General features: G+C 50.1%; 1 protein-coding gene across 4 annotated transcripts in view; it reads left to right on the top strand.

The window, feature by feature from the left end:
• Nucleotides 1-12,612, top strand: part of Pnpla5 (patatin like domain 5, triacylglycerol lipase) — a 37,391-nt gene that overhangs the window by 22,350 nt on the left and 2,429 nt on the right. Inside the window, exons 3-9 of one of the 4 annotated variants that reach the window (XM_076911771.1) lie at nt 362-427; nt 676-885; nt 2,496-2,556; nt 3,384-3,569; nt 5,251-5,377; nt 7,072-7,188; nt 7,642-7,770. In XM_076911771.1, coding sequence (XP_076767886.1) covers nt 362-427; nt 676-885; nt 2,496-2,556; nt 3,384-3,569; nt 5,251-5,377; nt 7,072-7,188; nt 7,642-7,744 — 870 coding nt within the window. In that variant the 3' untranslated portion in view covers nt 7,745-7,770. Of the gene's footprint in view, nt 1-361; nt 428-675; nt 886-2,495; nt 2,557-3,383; nt 3,570-5,250; nt 5,378-7,071; nt 7,189-7,641; nt 7,771-12,612 lie in introns of those variants that run through there. The other 3 variants (XM_076911772.1, XM_076911775.1, XM_076911773.1) reach the window with 3 other exon arrangements.

The following is a 12,612-nucleotide window of genomic DNA, read 5'->3' as shown; positions in this document are numbered from 1 at the left end:
TTCTGATTGCCGGGGCAAAATATTTACTGAGCATCTAGTATCCGTAGGCACTTTTGTATGCTGTGGTTTTTGTTTTGTTTTGGCCAGGCTTGGGTACATACAAAACACTTTACCTTCTCAGGGCTTGTACCCACTGAGGTTTTTGTGGCACATCCTTGCCTGACCTGGGGTATGTGTGTGTGTGAGTTGGTACTGGTGCCTTGGTTCCTATATTAGGGGGCATCCCACCTGCAGTCTCCAGGCAGCTAGGGTGCCCTCTGCGGAGAGAGGAAGGTGGTTTTCAAGGACACTAGCATTCATGTCTTCTTTTGAGCATGAAAGCAGGTGAGCACTGAGAAAGGACGATGCTTTTCTCTTCCAGGCTCTGCTCTGCTCCTTGTATTTCCCCTTATACTGTGGGGTAATTCCCCCGGCGTTCAGAGGGGAGGTGAGTTTGTTGGGGGCCCCTGTCTCTATTCCATTCTGGGCTCCAGGCAGCCAGGACAGAGGCTTGTCCAGAGGTGGAGACAGGAATGAAGAGGCCACCTGACAGTAAAACATCTACTGTGTGCCAAGCCTTCCCCCTAGAAGAAGCTGGAGAGGCTCAGAAGCCAGGCTGGAGGGGGACACGAACACCCATCAACATGGGGAGAGGGAGGGGAAGATGGCGTGGGCTAATGCCTCCCTGCCTTCCAGCGCTTCATCGACGGGGCTCTGAGCAACAACCTGCCCTTCTCCGATTGCCCCACCACCATCACAGTCTCTCCTTACAACGGGACAGTGGACATCTGTTCCCAGAGCACCTCACAAAATCTTTTTGAGCTAACCGCCTTCAACGCCAGTTTCCAGATCTCTACCAGGAACTTCTTTCTGGGGGTCATATCTCTGTTTCCCCCCAAGCCTGAGGTAGGTCACCCTGCATGGTCCTGGCCCATGATCCATCAGCTTCAGTTACTGCCCTGTCTCAAGTCACACAAGACCTGGAGCAGAAACCTAAAGCTCATGTGGATTCTGACCCTCCTTCTGTCCCTTCCTGGTTGAGGGCTAACGTCCAGCTGTGGCCCGTACTCAACTGGCAGGCTCCATGAGCAGAGACAGTTAATTCCATTCCTTTTTCTAGATTTATTTTTATTTATGCATGTGCATCTGTGTGCATGCATGTGCGTGCGTAGTGTGTGTGTATGCATGTGTGGTGTGTGTGTGCATGTGTGGTATGTGTATGTGCATGTGTGTGTATGTGTGTGTGTGTTTGTGCATGTGAATGCAATTCTTACAGAGACCAGAAGAAGACATTGAACCCCTGGAACTGGAATTATTGGCAGTTATGAGCCACACAACGTGCATACAGGGAGTTGAACTGTGCTCTTCCGCAGGGGCAGCCAGTGTTTTCCATCACTGAGCAATCTCTTCAATATCTCATTGGTTTTTTTCTTTTTTGGGACACAGTCTTACTATGTAGCCCTGGCTGGTCTGGAATTCATCAGGTAGTCTAGGCTAGATCTCCGACTCACAGAGATCTACCTGTCTCTGTTTCCTGAGTGCTCATGAAAGTTGTATGCCACGATGGCCTCCAGCCTCTAGGAAGTTTCACTTCTCAGGGGACACAGGCTCAGGCAGGTTAAGTAACTACTTATTCAGTCACAAAGCCCAGAAGTGGCAGAGCTAAGATTTACTCTGTTAGGCCAGCATGGTTTTTTTGTTTGTTTGTTTGTTTGTTTTTGTTTTTTTTTGTTTTTGTTTTTGTTTTTTTCAAGACAGGGTTTCTCTGTGTAGCTCTGGCTGTCCTGGAACTCACTCAGGCTGGCCTTGAACTCAGAAATCCACCTGCCTCTGCCTCCCAAGTGCTGGGATTAAAGGCGTGCACCACCACAGCCTGGCCGGCCAGCATGGTCTTGACAGTGAACTCCCAAGACTTTAGCCAGCACACACACACACACACACACACACACACACACACACACACACACAGAGAGAGAGAGAGAGAGAGAGAGAGAGAGAGAGAGAGAGAGAGAGAGAGAGAGAGCTCGGTAGGTAAAAAGATACCTGGCATGCAAGCCAGGCTGAGTTTGATTCCAGGAACCAGCAGAAATGGGGAAGGGGAGAGATGACTCCAGAGTTGTCCTCTGACCTCTATTCTTACACCACGTCACATTCCCTGTGAAGGGTAAAGGAAGAGGCTGTCCTGGGCTTGTGGGGATCCAGGTGGAGATCCCTCAGACCCTGACCCAGGCCTTGTCACCCTGTCTATTGGAGGGAGATCTCAGAAGGAGGCAGGTGCCAGAGCTCTAGGTAAGGAGTTAGCTGCTCAATGGGAGGAGATGTCAGGATCAGATCTGTGCCTGTGTACTCTGGGTCTCCCTGACCAGTATCATGTCTCTGGGGTTTCTGAGCTCTGCGGAGGGTCACTGGGGCAGCAGACTGGATTGGGCCTGTGTCCATCTGCTGACATGTCCCCAGCTCCATGGCTTGTGGCTAGAGAACTCAAAGCTCTGTCCTTCCTCTGCTCTGTGTCCCAGGTGGTGGCTGACTACTGCAGACAAGGTTATCTGGATGCCCTGAGGTTCCTGGAGAGACGGGGTAGGTGACAGAGGGCAGTAAATGGGAGGATATCAGGTGGATTCAGCCTCTCTGACATTTGAACCCTGGAATCTCAGTGCCTGCTCTGTGTGTGACTGAACCACAGAGGGGAGTCTATGAGTAGACATCTGGGTCCTATTCTAGAGTTTCCAAAGACTGGAGCATAGTGATAGAGATGAAAGGGGGTCACAGGGGGGACTTCCAGAGACAAACTGGAGCAGAGCAAGATCTTGGCCTGAGGTGGGGAGAATAAGCCGGGAGAGCTTCCTGGAGGTGGCAGCTGGGCTGGATTAGGACCGCCTATAAGGTGTCTGATTGGGATGGGAAGACAGAGTCAGATGGATGGATGATGGATGGGAGCTGCACTCCAAGGGGTATGTCAGCTGGCTGGAGGTGTGTGGTCTCCAGGGCTGGAAAGCATGGCTGTCATCCCCTGAGGCAAGGTTGAGAGATGAACCCAGGCTTTAAACGCCAGTGCTATCCTCAATCCCAGCACTCCATCCCAACCTGCAGTGCCTTACTCCAGGCCAGAGCTTGAGAGTACTGCATTTAACTCTCATGACAGTAGGCTTTAAGTTCTTTTTACAGAGGGAAACTGAGGCAGAAGGGCTGAAACTCACATTACTGGTAGGTGGGAGTATGGCAGAATTTGAGAACAGGGCTATATCTCTGGGCAGGCTGGGCAGCAGGGTAGGGCCCACTGGAGTCCATCCTGCAGCCCGAGTCCAGGAGTTGGTTTGAGCACTGAGACATGTGGGTAGTAAGACACCGTTTCCTTTGGAGATTGCCACTGTGCTGACTATCAGATCTTCTCCTTCTCAATCCAGGACTTACCAAGGAGCCAGTGCTGTGGTCGCTGGTATCTAAGGAGCCTCCAGCCCTTGTGGAGGGGCCCAGGGGCACTGACCATGACCAGGGCCAGAAGGCTGGCCCAAGTATCAGGTGGGACGTCCCCCATGTGCTGGTCAAGGATGTGCCTGACTTCGAGCTGCTGTCACCGGAGCTGGAGGCTGGTACTGCCCTTTCTCATTCCCCTCTGTGGCCTGGGAGCTCATATCTGCCAAGCCCTTACCAAATGTCAAGTGTGGCTGGGGGCTTTTTCTGTGTCATCCACTCTTAACTGCAACCTATTTCATCAGTGGGGAAACTGAGGCCCTGAGAGAAGGAACTCAAGAGCTCTTCTTGTCTGCCATTAGGGTACTGAGCCCAAGCCTGTGCCTGGGAAAGACAGGTTTGTGTCCAGACCACAGTGAGGTGCTTAGGGACGAACACAGGCACACCTGGCAGGTGGCATCCCAGAGATGCTTCAATGGGAGCTGCCAGCCAAAGATCGAAGGATGAGTTTGGTCAGAGTTGATTACATGGGCAAGGGCCTTGGGACTGGAGAGGTTGAGCTGGTAGGTCTCTGAGATCATAGCATGGTGGTTGGGTGACATGGCAGACATGGACTTAGGGATGACTGGATAGGCAGGAAGAGAGAGCTGGTGTCTTGGTTACTTTTGTATTGCTATGATAAAATGCCACGATCAAGGTGACATGTAAAAGGAAGCGTTTGGTTTGGCTTACAGTTCCATGATGCTGATAGAAAGAGCTAAGAACAGAGATATAGCCCTGTTCTCATCTCAAATTTCATGAGCCAGGTTGGGAGTCTTTTGAAATCTCAAGCCTGCCCCCCAGTGACACACCTCCTCCAACAAGGCCATACCCCCTAATCCTTCCCAAACACTTCCACCAATCAAGGAGCAAGTATTCAAATATATGAGCCTGTGGAGGCTATTCTCATTCAAACCATGGGGATTGGGGGAGAGGTCTGGGATACAGTGGCGCTTGTGGGGAGGGCGGTGGCCAAAGAGGTTGAGGTGATAGTGAAGGTTCAAGAAGAGGCCTTGAGGAAGTAATAGGTTAATTTATATCCGGAAGGCTTTTGGTCTGCACTGAGCCCTACATCCAGGCTTCTGAATATGGATTCAGTGGAGTATGGTTATTGCCTCTGCACACACTGCCGCTAGCTGGGGTAGGAAATGGGAGAGTAAGTCTAATGCTTAGATATCCTGGGTTCCCACCCACTGCCTTGGAGGAAGGTTCTGCTGGGGACCCATTTTCCATGACTGGGGCATAGGTGGCATTGGGTGTTGTCTCCTTGCCTGCAGTCTGAGCTGCAATCTGAGCTACCAGCAGTCTGGAGTGGCCTTCTGGCTCTTGTCCTGACCAGTCACTCCCACCCTGCTTAGCGTGGTAAATAGGGGATTGGATAGCAACATGAATGTGTGGTCACAGCTGCTCTGAGGCTATGGGCCGGAGATCCTTGTTTATCCAAGGCACCATGATGAACTTCTCCTATCTTTCTATCAGGAAGACAGGAAAGTAGAGCTCAGGACTGGAGCTTGGCGGGCCTCAAGGTTGTCTTGGCTCTGCCTCTTCCTGGAAGAGACTCTCACTGGGCACTTCTGAACTACCACCCTGAACCTGAGTCTCCTCTTCTATAGGGTGCCTCAGTGGGTTAAACGGGGTGTATAAAGGTTGACCCCTGCTGGTAGCTATGACTCCATCCATATGGAGATGGTGAGGGTGAAACTGTCTTCATCTCCCAGGACCACAAGGCTTCATGGCCCCAAGGTGACCTGGGCTGGCTAGGGGAGACAACTCCACAGCCTGAGGGTACCAAGGAGCCATGGGCCTCTTCCTGTCTTGCAGCACTGAGAAAGGGATGCAAGAGGGACTTCTGGGCCCAGATCCAGTGTTCAGTGCCAGGGAAGGTACTGACCTACCTGCTACTGCCTTTCACGCTACCCTTCGAGTATGTCTACTTTCGGGGCAGGAGGTGAGATAGCCTGGGCTGAGGGAAGAGGCTTGTGGCCAGCAAGGGTGGCTGGGTGGCTAGAGGTGTCAGGCACCTGTCTTCCCCACACTACCTGCCATGGGCTGGCCCATGGAGTGCCTGGGTAGGCTCTGTCAAAAGAACTGATAGAAAGGTGATGGGGTTGGCCACACAGAATTCTGGCTAGTACTTAGGGTGTTCTGTGACCTTTTGCCCTCTGATCCGTGGCAGAGTTTCTGTGACAATGTAATGATGCCCTTGGTACTTTTCTCAGCTGATCTACCTCAGATTGGCTGTGTGGTGTAGGCTCATTCTCCTGACCTCTCTGGGTCATAGCACAGGGTTCCTTCAGATCAGTCGGGCTGCAACTGAGCTCTCCCTGCTGGGTTAGTGGATTATGTTGCTTCATTTGCTCGCTCACTGACTGCTGAGGACTGACCTAGAACTAGGTGTTAGCTCGGGGCAAGAGAAGCAGGCTGATCCTGACCTGGCTCCTGGCCTGGTGGAGCACACAGCTCACAGCCAGCACAGGTGCACTTGTGCATTTTTACCTTCTAGGAGAGAGCCATACTAGCTCTGAGCTCACCCAGCACATACTCAGAACTGTTTGTTCAGGGAAGCCAGGCAATGACATCTAAATTATAGTTTTAAGGATGGGCCACAGTCCATTAGGCAAAGGAGAAGGAAAAAAAAAAAAAAAAAAAAAACCTTCCAGATGGACAGAGTACTGTGTGCAAAGGTCCTAGGGCAGAAGAGAGTCTGACTGGGGCCAGAGACACAAACACACAGAGTCTGTGGTCAGGTGAGCAAGCTTCATCAAGACACAGAGGTGCTGTAGGGAGATCTGATGTTTTCTTTCAGAAAGGATCTTTCTAATCTTGTAATCCAGAATAGTATTGTAATCCAGAGGATTTTGTAATCCAGAGTGGTCTTGAACTCAAGATTTCCTCTGCCTGGGGTTCCAGCCATGTGCCTCAACACTAGACCTGAGCTCTGTGCTAAAAAGCCTCTTCCTCCTTAGAAGTCTGTGATGGTGAGCCCCGGGACTCTGTGTTGTACTGCCTGGAGTTAGTGATCAGGTTGTCAGTGGCCCAAAGCTGAGAGAGACCTTCCTGCTGACAGACTCACCTCACTCAGAGCTGTTTGCCAAAACTATGAGCTGATGAAATGAAACCGAAGGAATGTAAAATCTAGCCATCTCTATGGTGTGAGCCTGCCGGAGACAGCTCAGAACACTGAGTCTGCCCCTCTGGTTTCCTGTGACCCACACACAAGGCATTTGGAGCAAGAGAAGGCACTGACCTCGTCATGAAGGGAACAGGGATGAATGACATGGGGAAGGAAGAGGGGTAGATGAAGATAAGTAGGGGAAGAGACTAGGGGCATATGGTCCTCATTTGCAGGTGAGCAAAGCTGAGCCCCAGAGAGGTCCTCTGAATCCCTAGGCCACAGAGCAGAGTGGCCTCCAACCTAACATCACACCACACTCTTCCCACAGAACTCTGTGGAAGCTGACCCCCAGTCACATTCCTCCCTAAAGTTCAAAGTCTACCTCAGGTCAACCTACCATGCATGTTCCCTGTGCAGCCATCCTGAGGTGATCTTGCCCAACCTGGGCACTCCCCCTCCTCCTCTGTCACCTCTGATCTGTCACCATCCCAAGGCTCCCTGGGAAGCTGACATTGTCCCTTCCACAGGCTGATACAGTGGCTTCCTGAGGCACCAGATGACTTGTCTTGGATGCAGGGCCTACTGAAGAGTACCACCCTTGAGGTCTATTCCATGGCCAAGTCATGGCTTCTCAGGTTGGTCAGGTGAGGTGGGGGAGGGGCTGGAGTGTTTGCATGCTGCCCACATTCACTACCCAGCACTCAATTCATAGAACTCAGAGCCTAGCACCTACTGCACAGTATCTATCTAGTGTCCCACATCTAATACATAGTACCCAGCGCACGTACCATGTCCTTCTGTCTGTCCACCTGAGGGTGCTGTGTGTGCCACCCAGTGTCTGGGATCTCTTCGCCAGTCATGCTAGCCAGTCTGGCCACTCTGCTGGGGATCTTTATCATAGCTCTGTGGTTGTCAGTTTTGTCAGAGAAGACAAGACAGAACAAGATATTCTCTTGTTTGGTTCTGCTGAGGGTTTGAGACTTCCTCCAGAGGACTGGGATGAAGTAGCCTGCTCCCTGTAGGGGTCCCCTTATGGTGCATTCTACCTTCACCAAAATCCAGGTCTTGAACTCACACCATTCCTGCTCCTTCTACAGCCCACTTGTCACCAGTGCAGACTCTGATCTCCTCCGGCAGCCGAGGACAGCTGCATCTAACGGTTCCTTCAACCACAGACTTGCTGATTGTGCACTGGGCTAGGCCAATTACATGTGTGATCCTCTGAACTCTGTCCTTGCCCTCGTCCTGTGTGTTTATGCCTGCCTCTGGCTGTAGTGACTCTGGCAGGTAGCCTGTGTCAAGTTCATCCCCCAGGATCTCTGAGCTCAACTCTGGGCTCAGAGAGGTGGCTGAATTACTGGCAAAAAGACCTGGCCTCCTGTCCACACTGGGTCATGTGCTTCTTGTGTGGTTTCCTGGCATGGAATGAGGGCCCTCTGCAGCTGTTCCTGGGATCTTGATCCCCAGGGCCTCTCTGGATTCTTCCAGCCTACTGTGTGCTCAAGCCATTTCAATCTTGTCAGTTTTGTCAGAGAAGACAAGACAGAACAAGCTGAGACACATTGCAGTTCTGGATCTTCATGTGAGGGACACAGAAGGCATAGGTGTCTAGCAGAGGTGTGTTCTGCACTAGGCTGGGACTGGAGATGATGCCCCAGGGCTCTGACCATGGTACTGACTGCTCTAACAGGGCTTCCCCACCTCCTTTCTCTGACCTACACTTATCTCAGGGGTTGACCCCTGTGACAAATGCAGGTGGAAGGTGGCTGGCTGGGAAATCCATTATGGGGGGTGGAATCCTAATCATAGATGCTTCTGTTGGGGATGGAGCCCACTGCCACTGCAGCCTGGTTCCTAGGGAAGGTTTCTGGGTGGCACACATACCAAAGCTCTGGCCTCTCCTGGGGTCTCTGTTCTTCCTATCCCTGAAGAATTCACATTGTGCCCCTGGCCAGACTATAGGGGACACTCAGCCCAAGTGGAGGTGGGACTATAGAGAAATGGGGGTGCCAATGAGAGAAGAGATTATGTAATAAATACTGGGCAGAAGAAATGATGTGTCATTCATCAATTGTACATACATCGATTATTCTTCTATCATTGATTGATTCACCATTCATCCATCATTCATTTATTTTCCATTTATCATTCATTCATTCATTTGGCTCTCAGGTGGGACACAGGTGGGAAGTCCTTCCACGAGCTCTCCCAGGGGTGCTCAGAAAGGAACACAGTGAGTGAGGATATGAAGCCAAGTGGAGAGACAGGGACCAGGCTCTCAGGAGGCTGCTCCAGGAAGGCTGCTGTTGAGCTGAAGTCTGAGGAGAGGCCAGATGTTATGCAAAGCCCTGGAGGGAGTAGCAGGTGCAGAGGTCTGGCAGAGAGACTGAAGCATGGCCATAGCTGTGGGAGAGAGGATGGAGGGTGTGTTGAGAGCCACAGGCAGGTGGCGGCAGGGTTGTATTACCAAGACCTTTGGACATTTCTTTATTTTTATTATGTGTGTGTCTGTGTGAGGTTATGTGCACCACTTGTGTGCTAGTACCCATAGAAGCCAGAAGATGGCCTCCAATCCTCTGGAACTAGGATTGTAAGCGTCAGTGAGATGCCTGATGAGGACTCTGGGAATCTGGGTCCTCTGCAGGAGCAGTGAGCTCCTCTCTAGCCCCTTCACCAGGGAGTTTGGAACGGGGGAGGGGCTGAAGTAATGAATGAAGAGCTGGTGTAGGGTTTAGGGTGCAGGCCTATAATCCAGCAGCGAGGAGGCATAAGCAGGGGAGCTATCAAGTTCCAGACTATCCTGGGCTACACAGTGAAACATATCTAAAAGAAAAATAATCCCACCTCCCCTGAAAACTCAGAGGTGTGAGCCAGTGGCACACAGACAAGGAGAGCAGACAGCAGGAGCAAGAGGCTCTCCACCCTCTGGCAGTGCCAGGACCGAGCCAGCCTCAACTTCCTGCTGTCTCTGGTGTCTCCCAGGTGGGCCAGACACAGATTTGATCCCTTACATGAGGGAGGGGTGGTTTCTCTTGGGGTTAAGTGGTTCCAGAAGGCCATTCTCTGTCCCAACCTCTGTCTGAGCTGGGGGTGCTGTCATGCCCTACCCTCAGGTTCCAGTTTGAGGCTTTTTCACCCTGATCAACTGGGGCTCTGGGCTAGGGGACTTGACACCCATGATAACATTCTCATCCCTGTCCTTTGTACACATCCTCTGTGCTAAAGGCTGCTCAGCCTCTCTATGACACCTTCCATATCAGCTCCTCATTCCATAGGGGACCTGCTAGGATGACGGGATTGCTGGTGTAACCACCACACACAGTGGCATTGGGGATGGAACACAAGGCTTTACTGACACTAGGCAAGCATTCTACCAATGAGGCTACATTCAAATCTCTTCGTGTGTGTGTGTGTGTGCATGTGTGTGAATGCACAAGCATGTGCTGTGTGTGGTATGTGGTGTGTATGTGTGTGCATGGAAGTATGGTGTGTGTGTGTGGTATGTGTGTGTACATGTGTGTAATGTCTGTGTTTGTGTGTGTTGTATGTGTGTAAGTATGGCATGTATGTGGTGTGTGAGTGTATGAATGTGTGTAATGTGTGTGTTTGTGTGGTATGATTATGTGTGCATGTGTGTGCATGTATATAGTGTGTGTGTGGTATGTGTGTGGTGTGTGTAAGTGTGTATGTGTATATGTGTGGCATGTGTGTGTGGTGTATGTGTGTGGTGTGTTCCATGAATGTATATCTGCAGGTGCAGAGACTGGAGGAAGACTTTGTGTGTCTTCCATCCCCCTCTGCCTTGCTGCCTTGAGACAGAATCTCTGACTGAAGTGGAAACTCATCCTTTTGGATAAACCAACCAGCTAGTGTGCTCTTGGGAACTGACTATCTTGATTTTTAGTTCTGGGATTACAGGCATGTGCAGCCATGTCACATATTTTTTATGCGGGTGTTGGGATTCAAACTCATGACTTAATGCTTGCACAGAAAGAACTTTATCCTCTGAGCCATCCCCTTGGCTGGCCTCTCTTACTTCTTTTAAATGATGTCACTGTGCTACAGGACGCAGAGCGAGCTGGATCTTACAGTGAAACAGGAGTTTATCATCTCCTACAGTCACTTCTGTCCTTGGTGTTCCGAGACAGTCTCATGTAGCCCAGGTTGGCCTCACACTCACTGTGCAGTTGAAGATGACCCTAAATTCCTGGTTCTCCCTTTCTTCCAGCCCCAAATGCTGGGATGACAGGCATGGGACACCATGTTTTACTGATAGCCTGAGAATTGCTTTTAGGTTGTGCCTGTCATGGGAAGTGAGTTTTCAGAGTTCTTATCTCTTAGTGATCTGTAGGGAAATATGCATGAATAAGATAATGTACAAACACCCCAGCATGTGTGTGCATGTGTGTGCCTGTGTGCTAGCTGATAAAACGTGAGTTGATCATGGACATTTTGTGATGAGATGTGACAAGTGCATACACACTGTTGAGTATCCAAGGACGGGACTATCTCATCCTCTTATATTTTGTATGTTTGGCATTTCAAGCCCAAGAAAAAGTTATTTACTTATTGAAATTACATGCATTTAAGCCAACTAATTTAAATCAATTTAAATAATATTTCTCATTTAAACCTTTATTTATTCATCCATTAACATATGTATGTATGTATGTATGTAAGTATGTGTGTGTCTGTATGTGTGTATGTATGTGTGTATATATCTAAGTATCTGTCTATCTCTTTTAGTATGTGTGTGTGTGCCACAGCAAATATTTGGAGGTCAGAGGACAACTTGAGGGATCCATTCTCTCCTTCTACCGCATGGGATCTGGGGATAAAAATCAGGTCACATCTTTACATCTTGCCAGTCCTACCTTAAGGTTTTTAATAGTATAGGGAAATAGGAGAATGTGCCTCAAAACAATGTAAGCTGGGTTGCTGTGTGCGAGGCTGCAGAGGCCGCGCTTCGGGCGTTCAGCACCGTGGACAGCGACACGGCGCTGTGCCTCTGTGTTAGCTGCTAGCAGAGCACAGAGGTCCTACGCACCTCTTATAACTCCAACAGGTTCTCATCACTCCGCCTGCACCCCGAGAGTCTGTCATCTCTTTCCGTTTCACCAGGCTTTTTTTCCATTAATCTCTTCTTACATTTGTACAGTTTGTGGCACAAAATGCTTGCATGGGGTTTCTTAGCTTTGTCTGAAGGACTTATTTATTTATTTTTTATTTATTTAAATTTTACATAAATGTTACCCAAACCTTAGACTCCAAGTGTTTGTCCAAGTGTGTGTAAATAGAATGGACTTTGGTTCAGTGGCCACATCTGCCCTGAATTCACTAAATTCATTAATTCATTTCTTAGTTCCACTGTTTTTTTGGGTTTTGTTGAATATTCCTAGGAATGTCTTTGTTGAGGGAGGGTTTCTTTACCATCTTATTCTGAAAAAAAAATTAAACCCATCGAAAATTTTATTGCCACTCCGGAAGGCAGGATGCCCATCCTCCAAAGACGTCCACCTTCTAGCTGGGACTTCGTTAGAAGGTGGGCACGCGCAGCCTTGAGGTGAATGTCTCAGAGCCAGGGACCAAAGTTTCCTCAAGAGTGGGAGAGGAGGATGGGAAGAGAGGGGTGGCTCTGCCGTGGGAAGTGTCCAGAAGCCCGGGCATGCAGGCAACGTGTAGGAAGAGTCAGTGCATCCCTGTAATCCTGTCAGAGGCTGAGCCAGGAGGACCTGGTGTTCAAAGCCAGCAGTGGTGATACAGAGCATGGAACGCTGCCTGCAGGGGTCTTGTGTGCACGACGAAGCAGGATCCACGGTGATGTCCATGTCTGTCCTCACTCCTGTCAACACTGATATCATGTGACCCAAGTCTATTCCCAGTAGACACCCAAGTCAACACCCTTAGACTTCTGTCTGCAGATACTGGTTCTGTTTGAACTGTGCATAGCATCACATGGGACCAGTTGTCTTGTGTGCCTGGGCTTCTTCACACTGAGATGGCAGCTTACCAGGGATTGTCATGTGTGCGGGTTAGCTTTTGTCAACTTGACACAAGCTAGCGTTATT

The sequence above is a fragment of the Arvicanthis niloticus genome, chromosome 13 (genome assembly GCF_011762505.2).
Source record: "Arvicanthis niloticus isolate mArvNil1 chromosome 13, mArvNil1.pat.X, whole genome shotgun sequence".
NCBI lineage: Eukaryota > Metazoa > Chordata > Mammalia > Rodentia > Muridae > Arvicanthis > Arvicanthis niloticus.
Note: the sequence above shows the minus strand (reverse complement) of the source record. Positions and strands in the feature narration are given on the sequence as shown.